This window comes from Caretta caretta, chromosome 1 (genome assembly GCF_965140235.1).
Source record: "Caretta caretta isolate rCarCar2 chromosome 1, rCarCar1.hap1, whole genome shotgun sequence".
NCBI lineage: Eukaryota > Metazoa > Chordata > Testudines > Cheloniidae > Caretta > Caretta caretta.
In genome coordinates, this window is record NC_134206.1 from 354,244,771 (window position 1) to 354,272,475 (window position 27,705).

General features: G+C 44.9%; 1 protein-coding gene across 12 annotated transcripts in view; it reads right to left on the reverse strand.

Annotated features, from left to right (window-relative positions):
* SHANK3 (SH3 and multiple ankyrin repeat domains 3) overlaps positions 1-27,705 on the reverse strand; it is a 675,575-nt gene that overhangs the window by 131,818 nt on the left and 516,052 nt on the right. For all 12 annotated transcript variants that reach the window (XR_012666651.1, XM_075124628.1, XM_048820302.2 and 9 more), the window contains exon 13: positions 23,431-23,506. Coding sequence is in view for 11 of the 12 variants with exons in the window: in XM_075124628.1 (XP_074980729.1) it covers positions 23,431-23,506 (76 nt within the window). In the remaining variant the exon portion in view is untranslated. The remainder of the gene's footprint in view (positions 1-23,430; positions 23,507-27,705) is intronic.

Here is a 27,705-nt window from a genome sequence, read left to right on the forward strand (position 1 = left end):
CAGCTTTTCTAAACAGTCCTTAACCTGTTCTTTCACCACTGAGGGCTGCTCACCTCCTCCCCATACCGTGCTGCTCAGTGCAGCAGTCTGGGAGCTGACCTTGTCTGTGAAGACCGAGGCAAAAAAAGCAGTGAGTACTTCAGTGATCAACTCTAACTGACAGATCCTTTTCAGCAGTGTTCCCACTTAGCCCGTTATTCCTCATTTTTTAGCTGTACATTTGATTTTCCCCTCCTACATGAAGTACTTTGCACTTATCTTTACTGAATTTCATCTTATTGGTCTCAGACCAATTCTTCAATTTGTCAAGGTCACTTAGAATTCTAATCCTGTTCTCTGAAGTACTCACAACCCCTCCAAGCTTGGTGTCATCTGCAAATTTTATAAACAATACTTTCCACGCCATTATCCGGCCAACGGGAGCTGCAGGAAGCAGCGCAGGCCACAGGGATGTGCTGGCCACTGCTTCCCTCAGCTCCCATTGGCTGGGAACGGCAAACTATGGCCACTGGAAGCTACAGGCTGTCATGCAAATGTAAACAAACTGTCTGGAAGCCCACAGTGGATTACCCTGACGGGCTGCGCGCGGCCCGCGGTCTTCAGGTTGCCCACCACTGCTCTAGATGCTTACAAAATGATTGTTTAATAATTTATTCCAGTATGTCGCCAGGTACAGAAGTCAGGGCTCACCAGCCTCTAAGTCCCAGCATCCTCTTTGTTCCCCTTTTTAAAGACAGGTACTATGTTTGCCCTCTCCAGGCCTCTGGAACCAAATCCATTCTCAATCAGGTCTCAAAGATAACTGCTAATGGTGCCAAGATTGCTTCAGCTAGTTCCTTAAGTATCCCAGGGTGAATTTCATTAGGCAGTGCTGACTTGAATATTTCTAACTTAAGTAAATACTCTTTAACTGGTTCTTTCCCTACCTTAGCGTGTATTCCTTCCCCTTTGTTAATATTAATTGTATTGAGGGACTGGTCACCATCAACCCTCTTAGTGAAGACCAAAGCAAAACAGGCATTAAACACCTCAGGCTTCTTGATGTCATCAGTTATTAGCTCTTCTTCCTCACTAAGTAGGGGACTTGCACTTTCCTTCATTTTTCTCTTGCTCCTAATATATTTAAAGAACCTCTTCTTATTGCCTTTTATATCCCTTGCTTGGGTGTAACTCATTTTGTGCCTTAGCCTTTCTGATTTTGTCCCTACATGCTTGTGCTGTTCTTTGATACTCCTCTGCAATTCATTCATGCTTTTTGTAGCAGTAGTTTTTAAATTTCAGGTCATTAAAGAGCTCCTGATAGGATGCATAGTACGTGGCTAATGTGGCTCTGACTTTCCTTCACATAGGGATAGTTTGTAGTTGTACCTTTAATATTGTCTCCGTGAGAAACTGCCAGCTCCTCTGAATTCCTTTTTCCCTTAGTTTTTTCTTCCCACAGGACCATATCTACACGTACCAGTTCTCGGAGACTGCTGAAGTTGGCTTTTTTTGAAGCTGATTGTCCTCATTCTGTTGCTCTCACACTAATGGAGGCATGATCCACTACCTGTGAATGAGGCCCCAGCCCTCCTGGCTGGTTATTGAGACCCATGAGCAATTTGTTTCTCTTCTGAGTGAAACAGCCAGTGCCTCATTCAGTGGAGGAATGTCTGGCAGTTATGTGACCATCATCACTGAAGCATCACACCCAGCTAACAAAGTATGTAACATCAAAACTTCTATTCCTCAGCAAGCTCACAGAGCAGGTAGCTAAAAGTTACCTTTAAGCCTAGCTAGCTGGTTCAATATACAGGATTCTGCGTAAACTGGATTCAGAGCAAATCATGGAGTCAGTACAGCACACAGGTAGAGCACACACGCAAGCCAAATATCTGACAACAAGTGGCACTGATGGTTTATCTCTTGCTGTCAATGGATGAAGGACAAGCAACGTTCTTCCATTCCTGAAGCGTATTGCAGCATTTGTCACTGTTGATCATGAGGTTCTACTCTCTCACCTGAAGGAGACAGCAGAAATCCAGAGGAATGCATCCAAATGTTCTGAATCCCTCCTAGAAGGTCTCACCCCAAAGGAGAGCGAAAAGAAATTGCTCTTCTGCCACCTGGCCTTTTGCGTGCAGAGTCCCACAAAGATCAGTTCTCTCTCCGGTCCCATACCCCTACTGAGACAACATAGACTTAAATGCCAACAACGCAGGGTAACACACAGCTCTCTCTGTCCTACAGAACATATGACAATACCACGGCCACCCACTGTTCGGCTGAGTTCAGCTTCTGCAGAACTGACTGAAGTTAAACCGTAGCATGTGACAGAGGGGAAAAATGATTTGAGGAGTTTGCAGCCCTGGTGCAGTCTCCCTGGATGAAAACTCACACCCACAGCTGGTTGTGAGGATATAGATATTCAGGCCTGTCTGTAAAGGCCTATACTCTAAGAATTTAGATGTATTCTTATCACTTAGCTTGTTGTAGAGGTATAAAAGAAAGAAAGAATCAAAATCACTGTCTGCCGGTGTAAGGGCCTTCTCTTACTGAGACAGTCTGAGGCCCTGTTCTTGGGCTAAGGCCTTTGGCTAAGCAGCAGAGGCAGCCCTAAGCTGGGAAGCGAACGGTCAGATCCTCACATTCCAAATGAGTCACACTGAAATAAGGTGCTATTGGGCTGTTAGGATACAATCCTGTCCTGATAATGCCTATCGCCTCCAGAGAAAGGGAAGTGCCTAGAAAATGTAAAAGGAAACTTAGTTTGATTGCATCCTGTCTAGCAAGAACTCACTTATCAATAGACACAGCTGGGAAACGCCTGTGTCTTTATAGATGTAGTTGTGAAATCCTCACTTCTGTATTGTTTTGTCATTATAGTTCCCACTTTGCTATTGTTTATTTGCATGGTCTCTGTCTGGTTCTCTGATTGTTTCTGTCTGCTGTATAATTAATTTTGCTGGGTGTAAACTAATTAAGGTGGTGGGATATAATTTGTTAAATAATCATGTTACAATATGTTAGGATTGGTTAGTTAAATTTCAGGAAAACGATTAGTTAAGGTATAGCTAAGCAGAACTCAAGTTTTACTATATAGTCTGCAGTCAATCAGGAAGTGTGTGTGTGTGTGCGTGGGGAAATCGGAATGGGGGTGGGGAAACTGGAATCATGTTTACCTAAGGACAGGAATGGGAACAGGGACACAGGTAAGGCTCTGTGGTGTCAGAGCTGGGAAGGGGGATACTAAGGAAGGAAACTGGAATCATGCTTGCTGGAAGTTCACACCAATAAACATTGAATTGTTTGCACCTTTGAACTTCGGGTATTGTTGCTCTCTGTTCATGCGAGAAGGACCAGCGAAGTAATGAGTGAATGAGTAAGCCCCCTAACACTGGTCAAGTCAGTCCATAGTTTAGAAGGCTACCAGATTCCTCACCGTCACTGAGCTCTCACATTGCCACACCTGTGAGTAGCATGTACCAGCTCTGCTTGGCGAGAAGGCTCTGTCCCACCCTTGAGAACAATGTGGTAGCCCTTCTCATCAGCAGCATGGATTGTCATGAACACATCAGACCTGCCCTCCATTCACGACACCGTCTCCCCAAAATCACCTCATCAAATGCAAGACTTCGGTTTCTATCTTCAAGAGATGAACAGAATGGGTCCAGGACACCTAAAAGATTGCCTGGAGCACCTCAACCTCCCACAACAACTACCACACAGGCACAATGTGACTGTCCACTGTAAAGGTGTTTGTGCAACAGACAGCACTTTCCGGGGGCTGGTCCAAGACCGTATAGAACTCACTCCTCCAGAACCACCTCCAACGTCCCACTCTCTGATTCAAGGGGAAGATGCACTTCTGTAACCTCACTGTAACTGAAAAATTCACCTATCAGATAATTACTCCCCTCCCCCCGTCAGGGTTCCCTCCCCACTCTGAACTCTAGGGTACAGATGTGGGGACCCGCATGAATGACCCCCTAAGCTTATTTCTACCAGCTTAGGTTAAAAACTTCCCCAAGGCACAAATTCTTCCTTGTCCTTGGATGGTATCGCTGCCACCACCAAGTGAGTTAGACAAAGATTTAGGAAAAGGACCACTTGGAATTCCTGTTTCCCCAAAATATCCTCCCAAGCCCTTCACCCCCTTTCCTGGGGAGGGTTGAGAGTACACAAGGTCAGCACAGACCAGACCCTTGGGTTTTTAGGACACTAAAACCACAATCAGATTCTTAAAAACAGAACTTTATTATAAAGAAAAAAAGTAAAAGAAGCACCTCTGTAAAATCAGGATAGAGGGTAATTTTACAGGGTAATAAGATTTAAAAGACAGAGAATTCCCCTCTAGGCAAAACTTTAAAGTTACAAAAAAAAAGGAAAAAACCTTCTTCTTAGCATAGGGAAAATTCACAAGCTAAAACAAAAGATACTCTAACGCATTTCCTTGCTATTACTTACTATTTCTGTAATTTTAGAGGTATCATTCAGTAGGAGCTGGATTACTTGCTTGGTCTCTCTCTTTGTCTTGGAGAGAACAACAAAGAGCACAAACAAAAACCTTCCCCCCACCCAGATTTGAAAGTATCTTCTTTCCCCATTGGGCCTTCTGGTCAGGTGCCAACTAGGTTAATGGAACTGATTAACCCTTTACAGGTAAAGGAGGGATTTTATGTTACCCTTAGCTGTATGTTTATGACACCCCAAAACCCTACAACAAGAACACCATATGCATGTTTCCCCAGGGACAGAAACTGAGAAGGAATCTGATATGACACCTCACTTTATGGATTGCTGGAAGGTGCTCTACTGGGTGAGCTATAAGAATCTAGAAAGATGATAATGACCTTAGACAGAATTGTCCTGATGACCCAGGTGGTTAATCTTCCATATATCTTAATGCCAGAAAGGACCATTATGCTCATCTCGTCCGATCTCTTTTGTAAGACAGGCCACAGAATTTCGCAGAGTGATTCCTGCACCAAGCCCAAACTTCTAGTTGAGCTAGTGCAGATCTTTTAAAAAGACATCCAATCCTGATTTCAAGATTTCAAGAGAAGAATCCACCACATCCATAAATTAGTTGTTTAAAGGTTAGTTATACTCACTGTTAAAAAAAATTGTACCTTTTTTCCAGTTTGAATTTATCTAATTTCAGCTTTCAGTCATTGGATATGGGTATGCCTTCGTCTGCTAAATTAACAAACCCTGTACTTTGCACATGAAAGTGAGTGGAATCCCTCTAGTCCAGCAGACCCATTGCAGCAACGTCAGATGTCATTTTTACAGGAAAGCAGTTCTGTGTAGGAGGCTATTCTTCACAGTAGTTTTAACAGGGATTGGACAGACAGGTTAATAAGAGGTTCTTAGCTATTTTCTGAAGAAATCAATACTCTTCTAGTGAGCATGCCCAATGGGGTAGGGATCTGGACGTGTGTTTGCTGTTGCTCTTGAAGTTAATCACAAGGCTGCGTTGGTTCAGTGGAAGAACTGTAGTCTGTTGGCTTTCAGAACTGCATTTCTGGCTGAGCCCTGATGTGAATGCCATCCCAAATCAGAGCCATTTGTTCACAAAGGTGCTGCAGGACCATTGGCATAAAATATCTTGGCAGGGATTTGCTGAGGTGTTTAAAAAATAAATGGAAGGCCCTTGTAACAGAAGCATCTTGTAAAACACAGGGCATGCTGTGTCACAGCCTCGCCGGAAAGCAAACCTACATCTCCTTCACATAGGTTAAGGCGACTAACTGCTCTGAGATGGTGGTACTGTGAGGGTTGCTCTATGGCTCCAGAGATATTTTATATCTTTGTTCAGTGTTTTGAGTCCCGTTATTTCTCTGAAGGTCTGATTCCATCGTTAGAGAGATAGAGTACAGCCCAAGAAACACTTGGGTACGGAAATATGCTCAATGACTTTTACAATATCTCCATGGCAAGGAAGGTGCCTGCCCACAAAAAAATACCGCCAGGTCAGGTATAGATCCATTGCTAGATGCAGATGGCAAAACTGTAAATAGTGATACAGAAAAGACAGAAATGTTCAAGAGATATTTCTGTTCTGTGCTTGGAACAAAGCCGGAGGATGTGTCCATCCCATATGATGTTACGGATGGAATAAAAAGCTTACCATCTGCAACAAAGGAGGACGTGAGGCAGCATCGGCTGAAACTGAACATTTCCAAACCAATGGGCGTGGACAACATCACCCCGAGGTAAAGCCACTAACTGCGGCACTCTCAGAATCCCTAATGCCAATTCTTAACAAATCCTGGAAAACGGGGGGAATTCCACCGACCCGGAGGTCAGCCAGCATAATTCCAATACTGTAAAAGGGAAACCATGGGGAACTACAGATCAGTTAGCCTGACATCCATCCTGGGTAAAATAGTGGAGAAGTTAATTCAGGACTCCATCAACAGAGAACGGGAGGCTAGAAATGTATAATTACTGCCAGTCAGCATAGTTTCATGGACGCGAGGTCTTGTCAAACAAACCTGTTGTCTCTTTTTGACAGGATTACAGTTCTGGTTGATAAAGGTCACTGTGTTGATACAATAAGCTTGGATTTCTCCAAGGCATTTGACTTATTACCACATGAGATTTTGATTAAAAAACTTGCATTATGTGGCACTAACAGGGTGCATATTAGATGGATTAAAAACGGTCTCACTGAGAGATCTCAAAACGGAAGGATGGGCTCCACCTAAGCCAAATGGAACCAAATTGCAGCCACTTAAACTTAAAAAGGCCGTAGAGCAGTTTTTAAACTAAGGGCTGGGGGAAGTCGACAGGTGTGGAGGAGCACGTGGTTCGGACAGAGACGTCCCTTAGGGGAGGATCTATTAATGGAGATTCTCTATGTCCTAGTAAGGAGGAGAAGATGGAAGATGATAAAATACGGGTAGGGGCTGATGAGAAACAGTCAAATGAAAAAGAGTCCCATTCAATTACATCATGTAATGGCAGACAGCTGAAAAGTGACAAGTTTTTAAAGTGCTTATATATCAATGCTAGAAGTCTAAATAATAAGATGGGTGAATGTGAATGCCTCGTATTAAATGAGAATATTGATACAATAGGCATCACAGAAACTTGGTGGAATGAGATTAACCAATGGGACACGGTAATACCAAGGTACTAAATATATCGGAAGGACAGAACAGGTCGTGCTGGTGGGGGAGTGGCACTATATGTGAAAGAAAGCGTAGAATCAAATGAAGTAAAATCTTAAATGAACCAAACTGTACCATAAAATCTCTATGGATAGTAATTCCATGCTTGAATAATAAGAATATAGCAGTAGAGATAAATTACCAACCACCTGACCACGATGGTGACAGTGACTGTGAAATGCTCAGGGAGTTTAGAGAGGCTATAAAAATAAAAAACTCAATAATAATGGGGGATTTCAACTATCCCCATATTGACTGGGTCCATGTCACCTCAGGACGGGATGCAGAGATAAAGTTTCTTGACATCTTAAATGACTGCTTCTTGGAGCAGCTAGTGCTAGAATCCATGAGGGGAGGGGCAAGTCTTGATTTAGTCCTAAATGGAGCACAGGATCTGGTCCAAGAGGTGAATATAGCTGGACCGCTTGGTAACAGTGACCATAACATGATACAATTTAATATCCCTGTGGCGAGGAAAACACCACAGCAACCCAACACTGTAGCATTTAATTTCAGACAGGGGGACTACACAGAAATGAGGATGTTAAAAAGAAATTAAAAGGTACAACACCAAAATCCCTGAAAGCTGCCTGGAAATTTTTTAAAGACACCATAATAGAGGCTCAACTCAAATGCATACCCCAAATTAAAAAACATAGTAAGAGAACCAAAAAAGTGCCACCACGGCTAAACAAAGTAAAAGAAGCAGTGAGAGGCAAAAAGGCATCCTTGAAAAAGTGGAAGTTAAATCCTACTGAGGAAAATAGAAAGGAGCATAAACTCTGGCAAATGAAGTGTAAAAATATAATTAGGAAGCCCAAAAAAGAATTTGAGGAGCAGCTGGCCAAGGACTCAAAAAGTAACAGCAAAATTTTTGTAAGTACATCAAAACCAGAAAGCCCGCTAAACAACCAGTGGGGCCACGGGACGATCAGAATGCTAAAGGAGCACTCAAGGACGATAAGGCCATTGTGGAGAAACTAAATAAATTCACTGCATTGGTCTTCACAGCTGAGGATGTGGGGGAGATTCCCAAAGCTGAGCCATTCTTTTTAGGTGACAAATCTGAGGAACTGTCCCAGATTGAGGTGTCATTAGAGGAGGTTTTGGAACAAATTGATACACTAAACAGTAATAAGTCACCAGGACCAGATGGTATTCACCAAAGGGTTCTGAAGGAACTCAAATGTGAAATTGCAGAACTACTAAATGTGGTCTGTAACCTATCATTTAAATCAGCTTCTGCACCAGATGACTGGAGGATAGCTAACGTGATGCCAATTTTTAAAAAGGGCTCCAGAGGTGATCCCGGCAATTATAGGCCAGTAAGCCTTACTTCAGTACCAGGCAAACTGGTTGAAACTATAGTAAAGAACAAAATTGTCAGACATAGATGAACATAATTTGTTGGGGAAGAGTCAACAGGGTTTTTTAAAAGGGAAATCATGCCTCACCAATCTACTAGAATTCTTTGAGGGGATCAACAAGCATCTGAATAAGGGAGATCCAGTGGATACAGTGTACACTTAGATTTTCAGAAAAGCTTTGACAACGTCCTCACCAAAGGCTTTTAAGCAAAGTAAGCTGCCCTGGGATAAAAGGGAAGGTCCTCTCATAGACTGGTAACTGGTTAAAAGATAGGAAACAAAGGGTAGGAATAAATGCTCAGTTTTCAGAATGGAGAGAGGTAAATAGTGGTGTCCCCCAGGTGTCCATACTGTCTATATCAGTCAAATTCATAAATGATCTGGAAAAAGGGGTAAACAGGGAGGTGGCAAAATTTGCAGATGATACAAAACTACTCAAGCTAGTTAAGTCCAAAGCAGACTGCGAAGAGCTACAGAAGCATCTCACAAAACTAGGTGACTGGGCAACAAAATGGCAGATTAAATTTAACGTAGATAAATGCAAAGTAATGCACACTGGAAAACATAATCGCAACTATACATATAAAACGATGGGGTCTAAATTAGCTGTTACCACTCAAGAAAGGGATCTTAGAATCATAGGATCATAGGGTTGGAAGGAATCTCAGGAGGTCATCTAGTCCAACCCCCTGCTCAAAGCAGGACCTAATCCCCAACTAAATCATCCCAGCCAGGGCTTTGTCAAGCATGACCTTAAAAACCTCTAAGGAAGGAGATTCCACCACCTCCCTAGGTAACGCATTCCAGTGTTTCACCACCCTCCTAGTAAAAAACTTTTCCTAATATCAAACCTAAACCTCCCCCACTCAACTTGAGACCGTTACTCCTCATTCTGTCATCTGCTACCACTGAGAACAGTCTAGCTCCATCCTCTTTGGAACCCCCTTTCAGTTAGTTGAAAGCAGCTATCAAATCCCCTCTCACTCTTCTCTTCTGCAGACTAAACAAGCCCAGATCCGTCAGCTTCTCCTCATAAGTCATGTGTTCCAGCCCCCTAATAATTTTTGTTGCCCTCCGCTGGACGTTTTCCAATTTTTTCACATCCTTCTTGTAGTGTCGGGCCCAAAACTGGGCACAGTACTCCAGACGAGACCTCACCAATGCCGAACAGAGGTGAATGATCACGTCCCTCGATCTGCTGGCAATGCTCCTACTTATACATCCCAAAATGCCATTGACCTTCTTGGCAACAAGGGCACACTGTTGACTCATATCCAGCTTCTCGTCCACTGTAACCTCTAGGTCCTTTTCTGCAAAACTGCTGCCTAGCCATTCCATCCCTAGTCTGTAGCGGTGCATGGGATTTTTCCTTCCTAAGTGCAGGACTCTGCTCTTGTCCTTGTTGAACCTCATCAGATTTCTTTTGGCCCAATCCTCCAATTTGTCTAGGTCCCTCTGTATCCTATCCCTATCCTCCAGCGTATCTACCTCTCCTCCCAGTTTAGTGTCATCTGCAAACTTGCTCAGGGTGCAATCCACACCATCCTCCAGATCATTTATGAAGATATTGAACAAAACTGGCCCGAGGACCGACCCTTGGGGCACTCCACTTAATACCGGCTGCCAACTAGACATGCAGCCATTGATCACTACCCGTTGAGCCCAACAATCTAGCCAACTTTCTATCCACCTTACAGTCCATTCACCTATCCCATATTTCTTTAACTTGCTGGCAAGAATACTGTGGGAGACCGTGTCAAATGCTTTGCTAAAGTCAAGCAATAACATGTCCACTGCTTTCTCCTCATCCACAGAGCCAGTTATCTCATCATAGAAGGCAATTAGGTTAGTCAGGCATGACTTGCCCTTGGTGAATCCATGCTCTTTCTGATCACTTTCCTCTCCTCGAAGTGCTTCAATGTTGATTCCTTGAGGACTTGCTCCATGATTTTTCCAGGGACTGAGGTAAGGCTGACTGGCCTGCAGTTCCCCAGATCCTCCTTCCCTTTTTTAAAGATGGGCACTACCTTAGCCTTTTTCCAATCGTCTGGGACTTCCCCGGATCGCCATGAGTTTTCAAAGATAATGGCCAATGGCTCTGCAATCACATCCGCCAACTCCTTTAGCACCCTTGGATGCAGCGAATCCGACCCCATGAACTTGTGCTTGTCCACCTTTTGTAAATAGTCCTGAACCACTTCTTTCTCCACAGAGGGCTGGTCACCTTCTCCCCATACTGTGCTGCCCAGTGCAGTAGTCTGGGAGCTGACCTTTTTCGTGAATAATCTTGGAGTCATTGTGGAGAGTTCTCTGAAAACATCCACTCAATGTGCAGCAGCCGTCAAAAAGCGAACAGAATGCTGGGAATCATTAAGAAAGGGATAGATAATAAGACAGAAAATATTATATTGCCTCTATATAAATCCATGGTACGCCCACATCTTGAATACTGTGTGCAGATGTGGTCACCCCTTCTCAAAAAAGATATATTGGACTTGGAAAAGGTTCAGAAAAGGGCAACCAAAATTATTAGGGGCATGGAATGGCTTCCATATGAGGAGAGATTAATAAGACTGGAACTTTTCATCTTGGAAAAGAGACAACTAAGGGGGGATATGATAGAGGTCTATAAAATCATGACTGTTGTGGACAAAGTAAATAAGGAAGTTTTATTTACTCCTTCTCATAACACAAGAACTAGGCAAATATCTAGATGAGTTGATGTACCCCCTGGAAGACCTCTGTGTACCCCGAGAAGTATGCACACCCCTGGTTGAGAACCACTGTCTTACTGTGTCTCCAGATGAGATAGGCTGGACTGAAGGGGTGATATATGTATATTCATCATGTATATTACAAGAGATGCTCTTATTAAAAATTCAGCATTGCTTTCCTAGAAGGCTTTGCGTTCTGAAGGACTCTTACAGGTCACTGGGATAGTGACAATTAAAAGAGAGAGAGAGAGAAAATGCAACATTTTCTTGCTTTTAATTTAAAGATGAGACACATCTCAGATTCTTTGCCAAAGAGTAAATTATTTTTCCATTTAGCCTGTGAGCGATTATGAAATTAATGTCCAGTCCTTTACAATTGACGTTTGAGCCCGTACTCTTGTGATGCTTTATCTGAAGGGCTGGGCTGGGTGGGAGGGAATGCTGTTAGTACCGCTCTTAGACATTATGTTAATTTAGAGAGCTATTGGGTGCATTTTCTTTTAGAACATTTGTGGCTGTGCAGGTAGAGAAGGTGCTCGGCATAAGATTCTCCTTGAGAGAGCCGGAAATAAAGCACTCTTTGCTGAGGGTTGCTCAATTGTAGAATGAGCTAGTAGATGAGATTAGATTAGCCCCAAAGCTGACTGTTTGTTGAACAGTTTGCAAGCCTCACCTGTTTATTAAAGCTTTCCAACTAAAGGGCAAGTAGAAAGCAAGTAGGGTTTCCTAGCACCCAGAAGAGTGAAAAGCAGAGTCCTCGATGGAGTCCAGTGTGGACTCTGCCACGAAGATCTAATTTGCTTATTCAGTGCTTAGGCATTTCAGTGAATGACTGCTACGGAAACACCTGTGATGGATAACTTGCTGCCCCTCTCTTTGTTTGTTCTCTTAGAGCCACTGGGACCTTTACAGGTGCCTTCCCCAACTCCACCCTTGTTGGAAGGATAATCTGGGGGGTCTTTCCCAGAATCAGTTTAATTAACTCTGCTACCGTTGGCCTGGGGTCCTGCCCTCTCCCACAACAACAGCATCTCAGAATGGAATGAAAAATGTGGGATACCTGGTCTAAGGCAAATTAGCTTTTTTATAATGAACACTTTTTCAAAGCAGGCATCTTACTCAGACAGCCAAGGCCACTCGACAAACACAGCTAAACCGGCAGGGAAAGGCTGTTAAAACTCAGCTTCTGTCACACCAGCTATTGAACAACAGACCTTTTCCACATGGATACTCAGCTGAACTACCCTGGCCTCTTTCAAATTCCTCCGCACTTATATCACAATGCCGACAAAACCCTGACCAACTCGCAATGTCGAGGCAGAAGGGCAGAACAATGCCAGCAACTTCTGCTGTAGTGCCTCATTCTTCACCCCCGCTCTCTGTCTGTTGCTTTCCTTCTAGACTGCAAGCTCCTCAGAGCAGAGACCAGGCACCACATTTAGAATCATAGAAACATAGAATATCGGGGTTGGAAGAGACCTCAGGAGGTCATCTAGTCCAACCCCCTGCTCAAAGCAGGACTGATCCCCAATTAAATCATCCCAGCCAGGGCTATGTCAAGCCTGACCTTAAAAACTTCTAAGGAAGGAGATTCTACCACCTCCCTAGGTAATGCATTCCAGTGTTTCACCACCCTCCTAGTGAAAAAGTTTTTCCTAATATCCAATCTAAACCTCCCCCACTGCAACTTGAGACCATTACTCCTTGTTCTGTCATCTGCTACCACTGAGAACAGTCTAGAGCCATCCTCTTTGGAACCCCCTTTTAGGTAGTTGAAAGCAGCTATCAAATCCCCCCTCATTCTTCTCTTCTGCAGGCTGAACAATCCCAGCTCCCTCAGCCTCTCCTCATAAGTCATGTGTTCCAGACCCCTAATCATTTTGTTGCCCTCCGCTGGACGTTTTCTAATTTTTTCACATCCTTCTTGTAGTGTTGGGCCCAAAACTGGACACAGTACTCCAGATGAGGCCTCACCATTGTCGAACTGGGAGGAGTGGTAGATACACTGGAGGGTAGGGATAGGATACAGAGGGACCTAGACAAATTGGAGGATTGGGCCAAAAGAAATCTGATGAGGTTCAACAAGGACAAGTGCAGAGTCCTGCACTTAGGACGGAAGAATCCAATGCACTGCTACAGACTAGGGACCGAATGGCTCGGCAGCAGTTCTGCAGAAAATGACCTAGTGGTTACAAAAAGAAAAGGAGTACTTGTGGCACCTTAGAGACTAACCAATTTATTTGAGCATGAGCTTTCGTGAGCTACAGCTCACTTCATCGGATGCATACCGTGGAAACTGCAGCAGACTTTATATACACATAGTATATAAAGTATATAAAGTCTGCTGCAGTTTCCACGGTATGCATCCGATGAAGTGAGCTGTAGCTCACGAAAGCTCATGCTCAAATAAATTGGTTAGTCTCTAAGGTGCCACAAGTACTCCTTTTCTTTTTGCGAATACAGACTAACACGGCTGTTACTCTGAAACCTAGTGGTTACAGTGGACGAGAAGCTGGATATGAGTCAACAGTGTGCCCTTGTTCCCAAGAAGGCCAATGGCATTTTAGGATGTATAAGTAGGGGCATTGCCAGCAGATCGAGGGACATGATCGTTCCCCTCTATTCGACATTGGTGAGGTCTCATCTGGAGTACTGTGTCCAGTTTGGGGCCCCACACTACAAGAAGGATGTGGAAAAATTGGAAAAAGTCCAGCGGAGGGCAACAAAAATGATTAGGGGACTGGAACACATGACTTACGAGGAGAGGCTGAGGGAACTGGGATTGTTTAGTCCACAGAAGAGAAGAATGAGGAGGGATTTGATAGCTGCTTTCAACTACCTGAAAGGGGGTTCCAAAGAGGATGGATCTAGACTATTCTCAGTGGTGGCAGGTGACAGGACAAGGAGTAATGGTCTCAAGTTGCAGTGGGGGAGATTTAGGTTGGATATTAGGAAAAACTTTTTCACTACGAGGGTGCTGAAACACTGGAATGTGTTACCTAGGGAGGTGGTGGAATCTCCTTCCTTAGAAGTTTTTAAGGTCAGGCTTGACAAAGCCCTGGCTGGGATGATTTAATTGTGGATCAGTCCTGCTTTGAGCAGGGGGTTGGACTATGAATAGAGGGGAACAATCACATCCCTTCATCTGCTGGCAATGTCCCTACTTATACACCCCAAAATGCCATTGGCCTTCTTGGGAACAAGGGCACACTGTTGACTCATATCCAGCTTCTCGTCCACTGTAACCCCTACGTCTTTTTCTGCAGAACTGCTGCCGAGCCATTCCGTCCCTAGTCTGTAGCGTTGTATGGGATCCTTCCGTCCTAAGTGCAGGACTCTGCACTTGTCCTTGTTGAACCTCATCAGATTTCCTTTGGCCCAATCCTCTAATTTGTCTAGGGCTCTCTGTATCCTATCCCTACCCTCCAGCGTATCTACCACTCCTCCCAGTTAAGTGTCATTTGCAAATTTGCTGAGGGTGCAATCCACGCCATCCTCCAGATCATTTATGAAGATATTGAACAAAACCGGCCCCAAGACTGACCCTTGGGGCACTCCACTTGATACCGGCTGCCAACTAGACATGGAGCCATTGATCACTACCCGTTGAGCCCGACAATCTAGCCAACTTTCTATCCACCTTATCGTCCATTCATCCAGCCCATACTTCTTTAACTTGCTGGCAAGAATACTGTGGGAGACCGTGTCAAATGCTTTGCTAAAATCAAGCAATAACACGTCCACTGCTTTCCCCTCATCCACAGAGCCAGTTATCTCGTCATAGAAGGCAATTAGATTAGTCAGGCAGGACTTGCCCTTGGTGAATCCGTGCTGACTGTTCCTGATCACTTTCCTCTCCTCTAAGTGCTTCAGAATTGATTCCCTGAGGACCTGCTCCATGATTTTTCCAGGGACTGAGGTGAGGCTGACTGGCCTGTAGTTCCCCGGATCCTCCTCGTTCCCTTTCTTAAAGATGGGCTGGACTTGGACTGGAAACCAGTGCCATGAGGAACTGCCTTTTAGGTGCTACAGTGGTGGGCCCTAGAGAAAACCCAAAGCTTGTCATAGGTGGAAAAGTGAGACTTGTGGGTCTCATCCCCAAGAAACTTTTGCAGTGTGGGACTGGGGAAGAGGTGGGAAATGAAAGCACCCAAACCGGAACTGGAGATGGGAAACAGCAGGGATGCGTGGGCCCAGCCAGGAAGAGCAGCAGGGCCATGGCCCCGGCTGAGTGGGATCGCTGTCTTTTATTAATCACACACTCTGACATCCCTCCCGCATTTGATCAGTGAAAGTTCTGGCTGAGCAGCTCGCTGGACCCTTAATGCTCATTTTCAATAAGCTACAAAATGCTGGGGAAGTTCCAGAAGACGGCTCTTGTGCCAGTCTTAAAGAGGGTAAACGGGGGGACCTGGCTAATTATAGGTCTGTCAATCTGACATTGGAGTTGGGCAAGACAATCTGATATGGGACTTAATTAATACAGTATTAAAGGAGATTAATATAATTAATGCCAATCAACAGGGTTCTATGGAAAATAGATCCTGTCAAACCTACTTGATTGTTTTGATGAGATCACAAGTTTGACTGATAAAGATAATAGAGTTGATGTAATACACTTAGACTTCTGTGAGGCATTTGATTTGATGCTGCATGACATTCTGATTCAAAACTAGAAAGATAAAATTCACATGGCCTACATTAAATGGATTGAAAACCGGCTAATGGACAGATCTCCAGATGTGATTGTAAATAGGGAACCATCACTGAACGGTCTGTTTCCAGTGCAGTCCCACAGGTAACAGGTCTTGGCCCTAAGCTATTTAGCATTTTTATTAATGGCCTGGAAGAGAACATAAAATCATCCCTGCTCAAGTCTGCAGATATGCGATGGGTGGGTAAACCTCCCACTGGAGAGCGAAGGATGCAGGAGCAGTTCTGGGCCTGGGAAGCCCAGCTGACTGGCCTGAGGCAGGGATTTAACAGGGAGCCTCTTCAGCACAGCAGGGTGGCGGTGGAGAGAAGCAGATCTGCGCTCACTGCTGCAGCAGGACTATGCCAGGACGGCATTCCCAGGGAGAGGCCTACTGCGTGGAGCTGGGGCTCCCCACTGAGACCTGTGGAACAGATTGCCAGGGACAACTGCCAGCCATGACACAGGCCAAGGAGGGGCAGAGAGGTAGGAAGAGACACGGGAAAGTGTTAGCTGGTCCACAGGAAACAGACTGCTGCCTTACAATACCCAAAAGAGCCCCCGCATTGGAACTTGGTGGAGTGGGAGGGCCTGGGTTCCCCTCCTCGCGTGTTACCGCAGACCCTTACCAGTAGGCGGGGCTGCAGCTGCAGCCTGGTTGTTAGGCTCTCCTTGCAATTTATTAAACTAAGAGGAGGATGAGTAAATCTTCTAAGCCCACAAACCTGCTATTTTGCTATGATCCAGCTGTTGCGTACTACACACTGGGGGACATCCATTCACACCTGGAAACTATTACAAAGACTTTCCCTGCAATTTAAGCTAGATGGTATATAATTTTCTCAAGCACCTTGAAGTCTTTCCTTAAACAATGTAATTGAGTTGATCTCTTTCCACTCTCGAGATCTCCAGTGAAGTGAGAGATGGCAGGATAAGTGCTCTCCTTCAAATCATTTTAATCTGCTTTGCTATACTGAGCCGACAGTACCTTAGATATTATCTCACCATCTCTGCACTCTTTGGTTTGTTGTACAGCTTCTGCAACAAATGAGTTTCAGATGTACTAGCTTGTTAGGCCAACCCAACCTATGCACTCCTGGGGATACCATGTCATGGCCTGCTGGCCTGCTGGGAGCAGGTATCAGCAGTTCCACCCTAGACCACTGCCTTAGAAAGCTAGTGAGCTTGGACTGCTCAGATCTGAAATCAGAGTTTCCCTTCTCCTGGAGAGACATGCCTGCTCTCTGCCCCAGTCTGAAATCAGAATTTTCCTTCCCCGATATACTGTTGGTTCACGGCACCTTAATCCATAATATTTGGATCTGGGTTTTCCCAACAGGGGCTACCCACATCAGCCACCTGGGGGATGCACCTGTACACTGTTGTATCTGTCTACTGCTCCCCTTGCCTGGAAAGATGCTTTCAGAAGAAAAGATCTCAGCTCTGAAGCAGCTGCTGAGGGCAAAGAGGAAAACAAGTTCTCACTATTTGTGATATTTCTATTTTCCAAAGAAAATCACAGCAATTCCAACCTCATATCACTGATCACAGAGTCACAGATTCCAAGGCCAGAAGGTACCATTGTGATCATCTAGTCTGAGCTCCTGTACAGCAGAGGCCAGAGACCTACCCCACAATAATTCCTAGAACAGAACTTTTAGAAAAAACATCCACTCGTGAGTTAAAAATTTTAAGTGCTAGAGAATCTACCCCAACCCCTGGTAAAATGTTCCGATGGTTAATTACTGTCACTGTTAAAAAATTACACCTTATTTCCAGTCTGAATTTGTCTAGCTTCAATTTACAGGCATTGGAACATGCCTTTCTCTGCTACACTGAGGAGCCCATTAAACATTTGTCCCCACGTAGATACTTACGGACTGTGATCAAGTCACCCCTTAACCTTCTCTTCGTTTAGCTAAATAGATGGAGCTCTTGGAGTCTATCACTATACAGTATGTTTTCAAATCCGTTAATCATTCTCGTGGCTCTTCTCTGAACCCTCTTCAATTATCAACATCCTTCTTGAATTGTGTGCACCAGAACTGGACACAGAATTCCAGCCGTTCACACCAGTTCCAGAGAAAGAGGTAAAATAACCGCTCTGCTCCTACCAGAGATTCCCTCGTTTATGCACCCCAGGATCACGTTAGCTCTGTTGGCCACAGCACCATACTGGAAGCTCTTGTTTAGGTGATTATCCACCATGACCCCCAAATCTTTTTCAGAGTCACTACCTCCCAGGATAGAGTCCCCAATTCTGTAAGCATGGTCTGCATTCTTTGTTCCTAGACGTATACATTTAGCTGTGTTAAAATGCACATTAAGAACACAAGAGCTGCCATAGTTGGTCGGACCATGGTCCATCTTGGCCAGTATCTTGTCTTTAACATTGGTCCATACCAGAGCTTCAGGGGGAGTGCACAGAACAGGGCAGTTATGGAGTGATCCAACCCTGTCTTCCACTCCCGGCTTCGTGCAGCCAGAGGCTTAGGGACACTCAGACCACAGGGTTGTGTCCTGACCATCTTGGCTAAAAGCCATTGATGGACCTATCCTTCATGAACTTATCATGTTCTTTTTCAAAGTCAGTTATATTTTTGGCCTTCACAACATCCCACAGCAATGAGTTCCACAGGTTACTTTCGTGTTGTGTGAAAAAGTACTTCCTCTTGTTTGTACTAAACCTGCAGCCTATTAATTTAATCAGGTGACCCCTGGTTTTTGTATTGTGTGAAAGGGTAAACACTATTCATAGGTAAAGTAACATAAAAGGTAAGTACTATCCATACTGTTCATCATTTTATAGCTCTCTATCATATCTTCTTTAGTCTTCTCTTTTCTAAGGTGAACTGCCCTAACCTTTTTAGTATCTCCTCTTATGCAAGCCATTTCACACGCTTAATTATCTTTGTTGTCCTTCTCGGAACCTTTTCCAGTTCCACTATATATTTTTTTCTTTTGAGAAGGGGCCACCAGAACTACGCACACTCAAGATGTGGGCACATCAGGGATTTATATAGTGGCATTATTATATTTTCTCTCTTATTTTCTACTCCTTTCCTAGTACTTCCTAACATACTTTAGCCTTTCTGACTGTTGCTGTGCAATGAGCGGCAGTTTTCAGAGAACTGTGCACAATGACTCCAAGATCGCTTTCTTAGGTGGTAACAGCTAATTTAGAACCCATCATTCTGTATATAGGTGTGATTATTTTTTCCAATGTGGATTACTTTGCACTTATCAACATTGAGTTCTATCTGCCATTTTGTCACCCAGTCACCCAGCTTTCTGAGATCCCTCTACCTCCTTGCAGTCTACTTTGGACTTAACTATCTTGGATAATTTTGAATCATCTGCAAACTTTGCCACTTCACTGTTCACCCCCTTTTCCAGATCATTAATGAATATGTTGAACAACACATGTCCCAGTACAGATCCTTGGGGGACTCCACTGTTCACCTCTTTCCATTGTGAAAACTGGCCATTTAGTTCTATACTTCGTTTCCTATCTTTCAACCAGTTACGATCCATGAGAGGACCTTCCATCTTACCCCAAGGCTACTTCGTTTACGTAAGAGCCTTTGGAATTGGACCTTGTCAAAGTCTTTCTGAAAATCCAAGTATGTTATATCTACATGCTTGCTGACTCCCTCAAAGAATTCTAACAGATTGGTGAGGCATGATTTCCTTTTACAAAAGCCAACAAATCGTGTTTATCTATGTGTCTGAAAATTCTGTTCTTTACTACTGTTTCAACCAATTGGTCCAATACTAAAGTTAGGCTCACCAGCCTGTAGCTGCTAGTAGCTCCTCGGGAGCCCTTTTTAAAAATCAGTGTTACATTAGCTACCTTCCTGTCATATGGTACAGAGGCCGATTTCAGTGATAGGTTAAATACCACAGCTAGTAGTTTTGTAATTTCATATTTGAGTTCCTTCAGAATTCTTGGGTGAATTCCAACTGGTCCTGATAACTTATTACTGTTTAGGTTTCAGAGTAACAGCCGTGTTAGTCTGTATTCGCAAAAAGAAAAGGAGTACTTGTGGCACCTTAGAGACTAACCAATTTATTTGAGCTGTAGCTCACGAAAGCTCATGCTCAAATAAATTGGTTAGTCTCTAAGGTGCCACAAGTACTCCTTTTCTTATTACTGTTTAATTTATCCATTTGTTCTAAAACCTCTTCCACTGACACATCAATGTGGGACAGTTCAGATTTGTCGTCCAAATCTGAATAGCTCTGATATAACATCCTCTGCAATGAAGACTGATGCAAAGAATTCATTTCGCTTCTCTGCAGTGGTCTTGTCTTTGGTGTTCTCCTTTAACACATTTGTCATCTAGTAACCCCACTACAATGTGATCCACTGCTCCTGATGTACTTTAAAATTTTTACTCTGAGTTTTTGCATCTCCAGCAAGGGCTTCTCAAATTCTGTATTGGCCTGCCTTATTACTTGTCTACATTTTACTTGCCAGAGTTTATGCTCCTTCCTATTTTCCTCATGAGGACTGACTTCCAAATTTTAAAGGATGCCTTCTTGTCTCTAACAGCCTCCAGACTCTGCTGTTTAGCCATGGTGGCATTATTTTGGTCCTCCTACTGTGGTTTTTTATTTGACATTGTTTGCTTGCACCCAGTTTACCAAGCGATCCAGATTGCTTTGCACCAGTGACTTGTCCCCTTCATTATTTACCACTCCCCCAATTTTTGTGTTATCTGCAAACTTTACCAGTGGTGATGGGCAGCCAGGCAAATAGGTGTACCACGCTACTCAATACCAGCCCCAGTTCTTTTCATTCGCCATTCCAATCCTCATCCTATAATAACCCTAACACCCTTTCCAGCCTGCCTCTCTAAGGCAACAAGAGCTATTTGCCACATGCCCAAAGTACCACATAGTACCCTTACCAGCCCCTCTTGAGGGACTTTGTCAAAAGCTTTTTTGGAAAATGCATATAAATTACATCTACCAGTTCTCCTCAAAGGTGCCCAGACACCACACTGATGGTCTTGTTATCAGAACCTCAATAGAACAACATTCATCCACTCTTTTGTTGACACACTCATTGAAGGATTTCAATGTGGTTGGAGAGATTGTTTTCCTATAAAGATCTGTGACAATTTGTTCATATCGTATCACGTTCTGTAATGCCTATCCCATTCTCCTGCACCGACCAATACCTTATACAAGCATAGGCACATAGGAGTAAGCAGAGATCATATCCTCAAAGCACCATCAAGCCTATCCCCTTCTCTATACAGCCAAACACCTCACATAGAAACTCAGCTCCAGGTGCAGCTTTGTATTCAAACACCAAACCAAGTTCTAGGACCCCTTCTGTTCCGAATGTCTCCCAGTCACGCATAGCCCAGGCCAAGCATGGCTGTGTAACAACAGAGACCCCGTTCTCTTAACTATTTCCACCCTGAGTGCTGTAACTCTTTACATTTTATCTTGGGGTTGTCTCAAATGCAGCAAACCACATACCACCTCCAGACCTCCAGTCCCAGAACACTCCAGCCCTATCTCAACTATGGCATTTCTAACACACCTGTCCCTGTTTTATCTCACGCACACACATAGCGTCCCCTCTGTCCTTCTCCAGCAGAGAACCAGAGCTCTCCATCATAGAATCATAGAATATCAGGGTTGGAAGGGACCTCAGGAGGTCATCTAGTCCAACCCCCTGCTCAAAACAGGACCAATCCCCAAGTAAATCATCCCAGCCAGGGCTTTGTCAAGCCTGACCTTAAAAACTTCTAAGGAAGGAGATTCCACCACCTCCCTAGGTAACCTCCCTAGGTAACCCAGTGTTTCACCACCCTCCAAGTGAAAAAGCTTTTCCTAATATCCAACCTAAACCTCCCCCACTGCAACTTGAGACCATTACTCCTTGTCCTGTCCTCTTCTACCACTGAGAATAGTCTAGAACCATCCTCTTTGGAACCACCTCTCAGGTAGTTGAGCAGCTATCAAATCCCTACTCATTCTTTTCCTCTGTAGACTAAACAATCCCAGTTCCCTCAGCCTCTCCTCATAAGTCATGTGTTCCAGCCCCCTAATCATTTTTGTTGCCCTTCGCTGGACTCTCTCCAGTTTATCCACATCCTTCTTGTAGTGTGGGGCCCAAAACTGGACACAGTACTCCAGATGAGGCCTCACCAATGTCGAACAGAGGGGAACGATCACATCCCTCGATCTGCTGGCTATGCCCCTACTTATACATCCCAAAATGCCATTGGCCTTCTTGCCAACAAGGGCACACTGTTGACTCATATCCAGCTTCTCGTCCACTGTCACCCCTAGGTCCTTTTCCGCAGAACTGCTGCCTAGCCATTCGGTCCCTAGTCTGTAGCGGTGCATTGGATTCTTCCGTCCTAAGTGCAGGACCCTGCACTTATCCTTGTTGAACCTCATCAGATTTCTTTTGGTCCAATCCTCCAATTTGTCTAGGTCCCTCTGTATCCTATCCCTACCTGCCACCGTATCTACTACTCCTCCTAGTTTAGTATCATCTGCAAATTTGCTGAGAGTTCAATCCACACCATCCTCCAGATCATTTATGAAGATATTGAACAAAACCGGCCCCAGGACCGACCCTTGGGGCACTCCACTTGATACCGGCTGCCAGCTAGACATGGAGCCATTGATCACTACCCGTTGAGCCTGACAATCTAGCCAACTTTCTACCCACCTTATAGTGCATTCATCCAACCCATACTTCTTTAACTTGCTGACAAGAATACTGTGGGAGACCGTGTCAAAAGCTTTGCTAAAGTCAAGAAACAATACATCCACTGCTTTCCCTTCATCCACAGAACCAGTAATCGCATCATAGAAGGCGATTAGATTAGTCAGGCATGACCTTCCCTTGGTGAATCCATGCTGACTGTTCCTGATCACTTTCTTCTCGTGTAAGTGTTTCAGGATAGATTCCTTGAGACCTGCTCCATGATTTTTCCGGGGACTGAGGTGAGGCTGACTGGCCTGTGGTTCCCAGGATCCTCCTTCTTCCCTTTTTTAAAGATGGGCACTACATCAGTCTTTTTCCAGTCATCCGGGACTTCCCCCGTTCGCCACGAGTTTTCAAAGATAATGGCCAATGGCTCTGCAATCACAGCCGCCAATTCCTTTAGCACTCTCGGATGCAACACATCCAGCCCCATGGACTCTCCATCCCTACCCAGTGCTCAGGCTCCAGCTCCCAGGATGCCCGACACAATTCCCCAACGTGGGTCACTAAGGTAAAAAGGCTCTTCTCGGACCCCTACTTCTCTGCCGCCAAAAGTACTTTTATTCCTAATCTCAGGCACCAACCTCATATTCATCACCAATCTCGGCCTTTTGCCTAAAGAACCCACTCCTGGACGGTCAGTATAGAATGTGGATTGACTGAAGGAAGCTCCCTTCCCATGATCTACTGTAACACAAATAAAGGAGATACCAGTCCCATTTTCTGCCGTCTCTCACCGACGAGGTATTCTGGCACTTACCTGTGAGAGGTGAAGTTGTCATATGAACCCACAGTGTAATGTCGGAAGAGACGCTTTGTCCTGTCCTCTCTCGTTTCTGTAAGAAAAAAGCAGAGATTTCTCATGCTGCTGAAAGATGGGATAAGAACCATCTTCCTGAAAGTATGTGACTGCATGAGCAGGCATGCACATGCTCCTCTACCTGCTCCCTCCAGGTACGTGTCTACACAGACACCCATTTGTGCATACATACCCCTCTTCATCGCCGTATGTACCCACACAGACTCATTTACAGAGATTTTGCACGCATACTCCTCTGTCCCAGAAGGTGTCCATACATAGACACTTCTTCACTTCTCAGAGTGTCTCTGAATAAAGATCCACAAGCACATAACAGAAAAGAGTTTTCTACAAGGACTTTTCAATATGGCTTCCAACCCACTGGTTGACAAGCACCAAAGGTTTGTCCCAAAACTTAACGAATGTTCAGAAACCCACACGGAATAAGGTACAGGCGAGACGCACTCTCATATGTCGTTGATCCAGCTCCCACTGTTGTCACTGGAGTTGGACCTGGCCCTTAGGTCTGGATTTTAAGTTCAAACACATTTGGTGGGTGCAGAAACTGTTGCAATAAAACACCCGCAGCTTGGGCTGAGGGCTATAAAATTGCAGTGCAGACATCCAGGCTTGGGCTGGAGCCTAGTCTCTGGGGCTGTCTCCCTCGTGGGATCCCAGAACCCAGGCTCCAGTGCAAGCCCAAGCATCTACACTGCAATTTCACAGACCTGCAGCCCGAGCCCTGTGACCCTAAGTCAGCTGACATGGGCCAGCTGCAAGTGTTTTTTTGCAGCGCGGACATGCCCATAGATTCCAAGGTCAGCAGGGACCACTGTGATCATCTGGTCTGACCCCCTGCACAGCACAGGCCAGAGGCCTGCCCCACAATAATTCCTAGAGCAGAGCTTTTAGAAAAAACATCCAGTCTGGATTTAAAAATTGTCAGGGATTTTAAAATTCTCTGTGATCCTGGGTGAATTGTTCCAATGGTTAATTACTCTCACTATCAACAATTTACACCTTATTTCCAGTCTGAATCTGTCTAGCTTCAGCTTCCAGTCACTGGACTGTGTTACACCTTCGTCTGCTAAACTGAAGAGCCCATTATTAACTATCTGTTCCCCATGCAGGCACTTAGAAACTGTAACCAAGTCACTCCTTCACCTTCTCTTTGTTAGAGTCAAGGAGCTCAATCTATGTAGTTTATTACGAGAATCATAGTCATTCTCCTGGCTCTTCTCTGACCCCCTCCAATTCATCAGCATCCTTCTTGAACTGTGGGCAGCAGAACTGGACACAGGAGCCCAGCAGCAGTCACACCAGTGCCAAACACAGAGGTAAAATAACCTCTCTGCTCATACCCGAGACCCCAATTTATGGATCCAGGATTAAATTAGTCCTTTTGGGTACAGAATCACACCGGGAGCTCACATTCAGCTGATTCTTCACCACAACCCCCAAATGTTTTTCAGAGTTCCCGCACAGCCTGTAAGTACGGCTGCATTCTGTTTCTAGAGGTATACTTTTACATTCAGCTCTATTCAAATGCACACATGGGGACATGGGAGCAGGTTGCTGGGGAGAGAGGGGGTGGGCAGCCAAGTGTGGTGCTAGGAGCAGCTGCCTCTCAGATGTGCTTGGGAGAAGTTGCATCTGCGGGTATCCAGAGTCTTTCTTTCAAGGCAAGGCAGCTACCTAGGCAGCTAGACTTCGGAAGGGGGGGGCCAACTTGGCTGCTTCTTGTGGAAGACAGTGCTACTAAGAGAAGGACAGAGCCGGTGCTGTCCTGAGACCTCAGCCACCAGTGGGAGATGAACGGCCAAGAGAAGTGAATGCAGTAGAATCATAGACGTGAATACAGTACATGCAGGGGGATGAGGCAACGGGCCAGGGCAGCTCAGAATGCAAAGACAATGAATGAAAGCAACACAAGTGTTGGGTTTGTCTACAATTAAAACACTTCAGCAGCACAGCTGCACCCGAGCACTTCAGCGTAGCCACTCACTCCAGCCGTGAGGGACGTACTCCTGTTGCTGTAGTTAACCCGCCTCCCCAAGCGACGGGAGCTAGGTTGCTGGAAGAATGCGTCTGTCAGTCTAGCATTGGATACACTGGGGATTAGGTTGGCATGACTATGTCTCTTGGAGGACAGACTTTTCACACCCGAGAGACGTTGCTATGCCGATGTAAGTCTTCAGGGAAGACCAGCCCCAACAAAGCAGATAGAAAATAATAATGCCAATGGTGGTGTTATTCTAGCAATCTACGGGGTACTCTGGGCTGGACTGCTGCACCTGGTTTTGATCACAGCACCTTAAAAAAGACCTAACAGAAACAGAGGGAGCAAAGGAAATGATTAGAGAGCTGAAGAAACTTTCCTACTGGTGAGCTGGAAAAGATATGAACTGTGTTAAGATGTGACATGACAGAGAAATACAAAATGAGAGTGAGAAGGTAAATCAGCCGCTTCTATTCACCCTCTCTCCTAATACAGTAACTGGAACTCCAATGAAATGCTAAAAAGCAACAATTTAAAACTATAGAAGTAAACACTATTTTTATTTATATGACCCATGATTAATCTGCGGGACTCGCTGCCGTAAGATGCAATTGAGGCCAAGACGTTAATAGGATTCAAAAATGGATTGATGGTTACACAGAATGAAATCTTCTATGGTTATTTGAGACATGGAGTCTTTAAAGAACAGATATAAACCCTCCTGCTTCGGGGCATAAGCCAACAACCTACTGATGGGGTCCAGAAGAAGCTTCTCCGTGAACAGGTTATTCAATAAATTGCCCATTATGGAGTTTCTTGCCCCTCCCTCTGAAGCAACTGCTTCCGGTCACTCTCAGAAACCAGATACCTCATTAAAGGAGCACTGGTCTGATCTAATCTGGCAGCTTCCCTGTTCCATAGCATGTGTGGAGGGGCAGAGTGAGGGAGAGGAACACAACAGATGGGAAGGGAGGATAAATTGAAGGACAAACCCTGTGCACTGCTCTGTCCCTCTGGCCGAGTTGCCTCCAGCCTAACTCCCTGCATTCCTCATGTCTTCCTTGTGTCCTGCCCCATAACAGTTCCTCCACGGAACATGGGCCCTCTGACACGGTCTCCCACAGTATTCTTGCCAGCAAGTTAAAGAAGTATGGGCTGGATGAATGGACTATAAGGTGGATAGAAAGCTGGCTAGATCGTTGGGCTCAAAGGGTAGTGATCAATGGCTCCATGTCTAGTTGGCAGCCAGTATCAAGTGGAGTGCCCCAAGGGTCGGTCCTCGGGCCAGTTTTGTTCAAGATCTTCATAAATGATCTGGAGGATGGTGTGGATTGCACCCTCAGCAAGTTTGCAGATGACACTAAACTGGGAGGAGAGGTAGATAAGCTGGAGGGTAGGGATAGGCTACAGAGGGACCTAGACAAATTGGAGGATTGGACCAAAAGAAATCTGATGAGGTTCAACAAGGACAAGTGCAGAGTCCTGCACTTAGGACGGAAGAATCCAATGCACCGCTACAAACTAGGGACCGAGTGGCTCAGCAGCAGTTCTGCAGAAAAGGACCTAGGAGTTACAGTGGACGAGAAGTTGGATATGAGTCAACAGTGTGCCCTTGTTGGCAAGAAGGCCAATGGCATTTTGGGATGTATAAGTAGGGGCATAGCGAGCAGATCGAGGGACGTGATCGTCTCCCTCTATTCGACATTGGTGAGGCCTCATCTGGAGTACTGTGTCCAGTTTTGGGCCCCACACTGCAAGAAGGATGTGGAAAAATTGGAAAAAGTCCAGCGGAGGGCAACAAAAATGATTAGGGGACTGGAACACATGACTTATGAGGAGAGGCTGAGGGAACTGGGATTGTTTAGTCTGCGGAAGAGAAGAATGAGGGGGGATTTGATAGCTACTTTCAACTACCTGAAAGGGGGTTCCAAAGAGGATGGATCTAGACTGTTCTCAGTGGTAGCAGATGAAAGAACGAGGAGTAATGGTCTCAGGTTGCAGTGGGGGAGGTTTAGGTTGGATATTAGGAAAAACTTTTTCACTAGGAGGGTGGTGAAACACTGGAATGCGTTACCTAGGGGATGGTGGAATCTCCTTCCTTACAGGTTTTTAAGGTCAGGCTTGACAAAGCCCTGGCTGGGATGATTTACTTGGGGATTGGTCCTGTTTTGAGCAGGGGGTTGGACTAGATGACCTCCTGAGGTCCCTTCCAACCCTGATATTCTATGATTCTATGA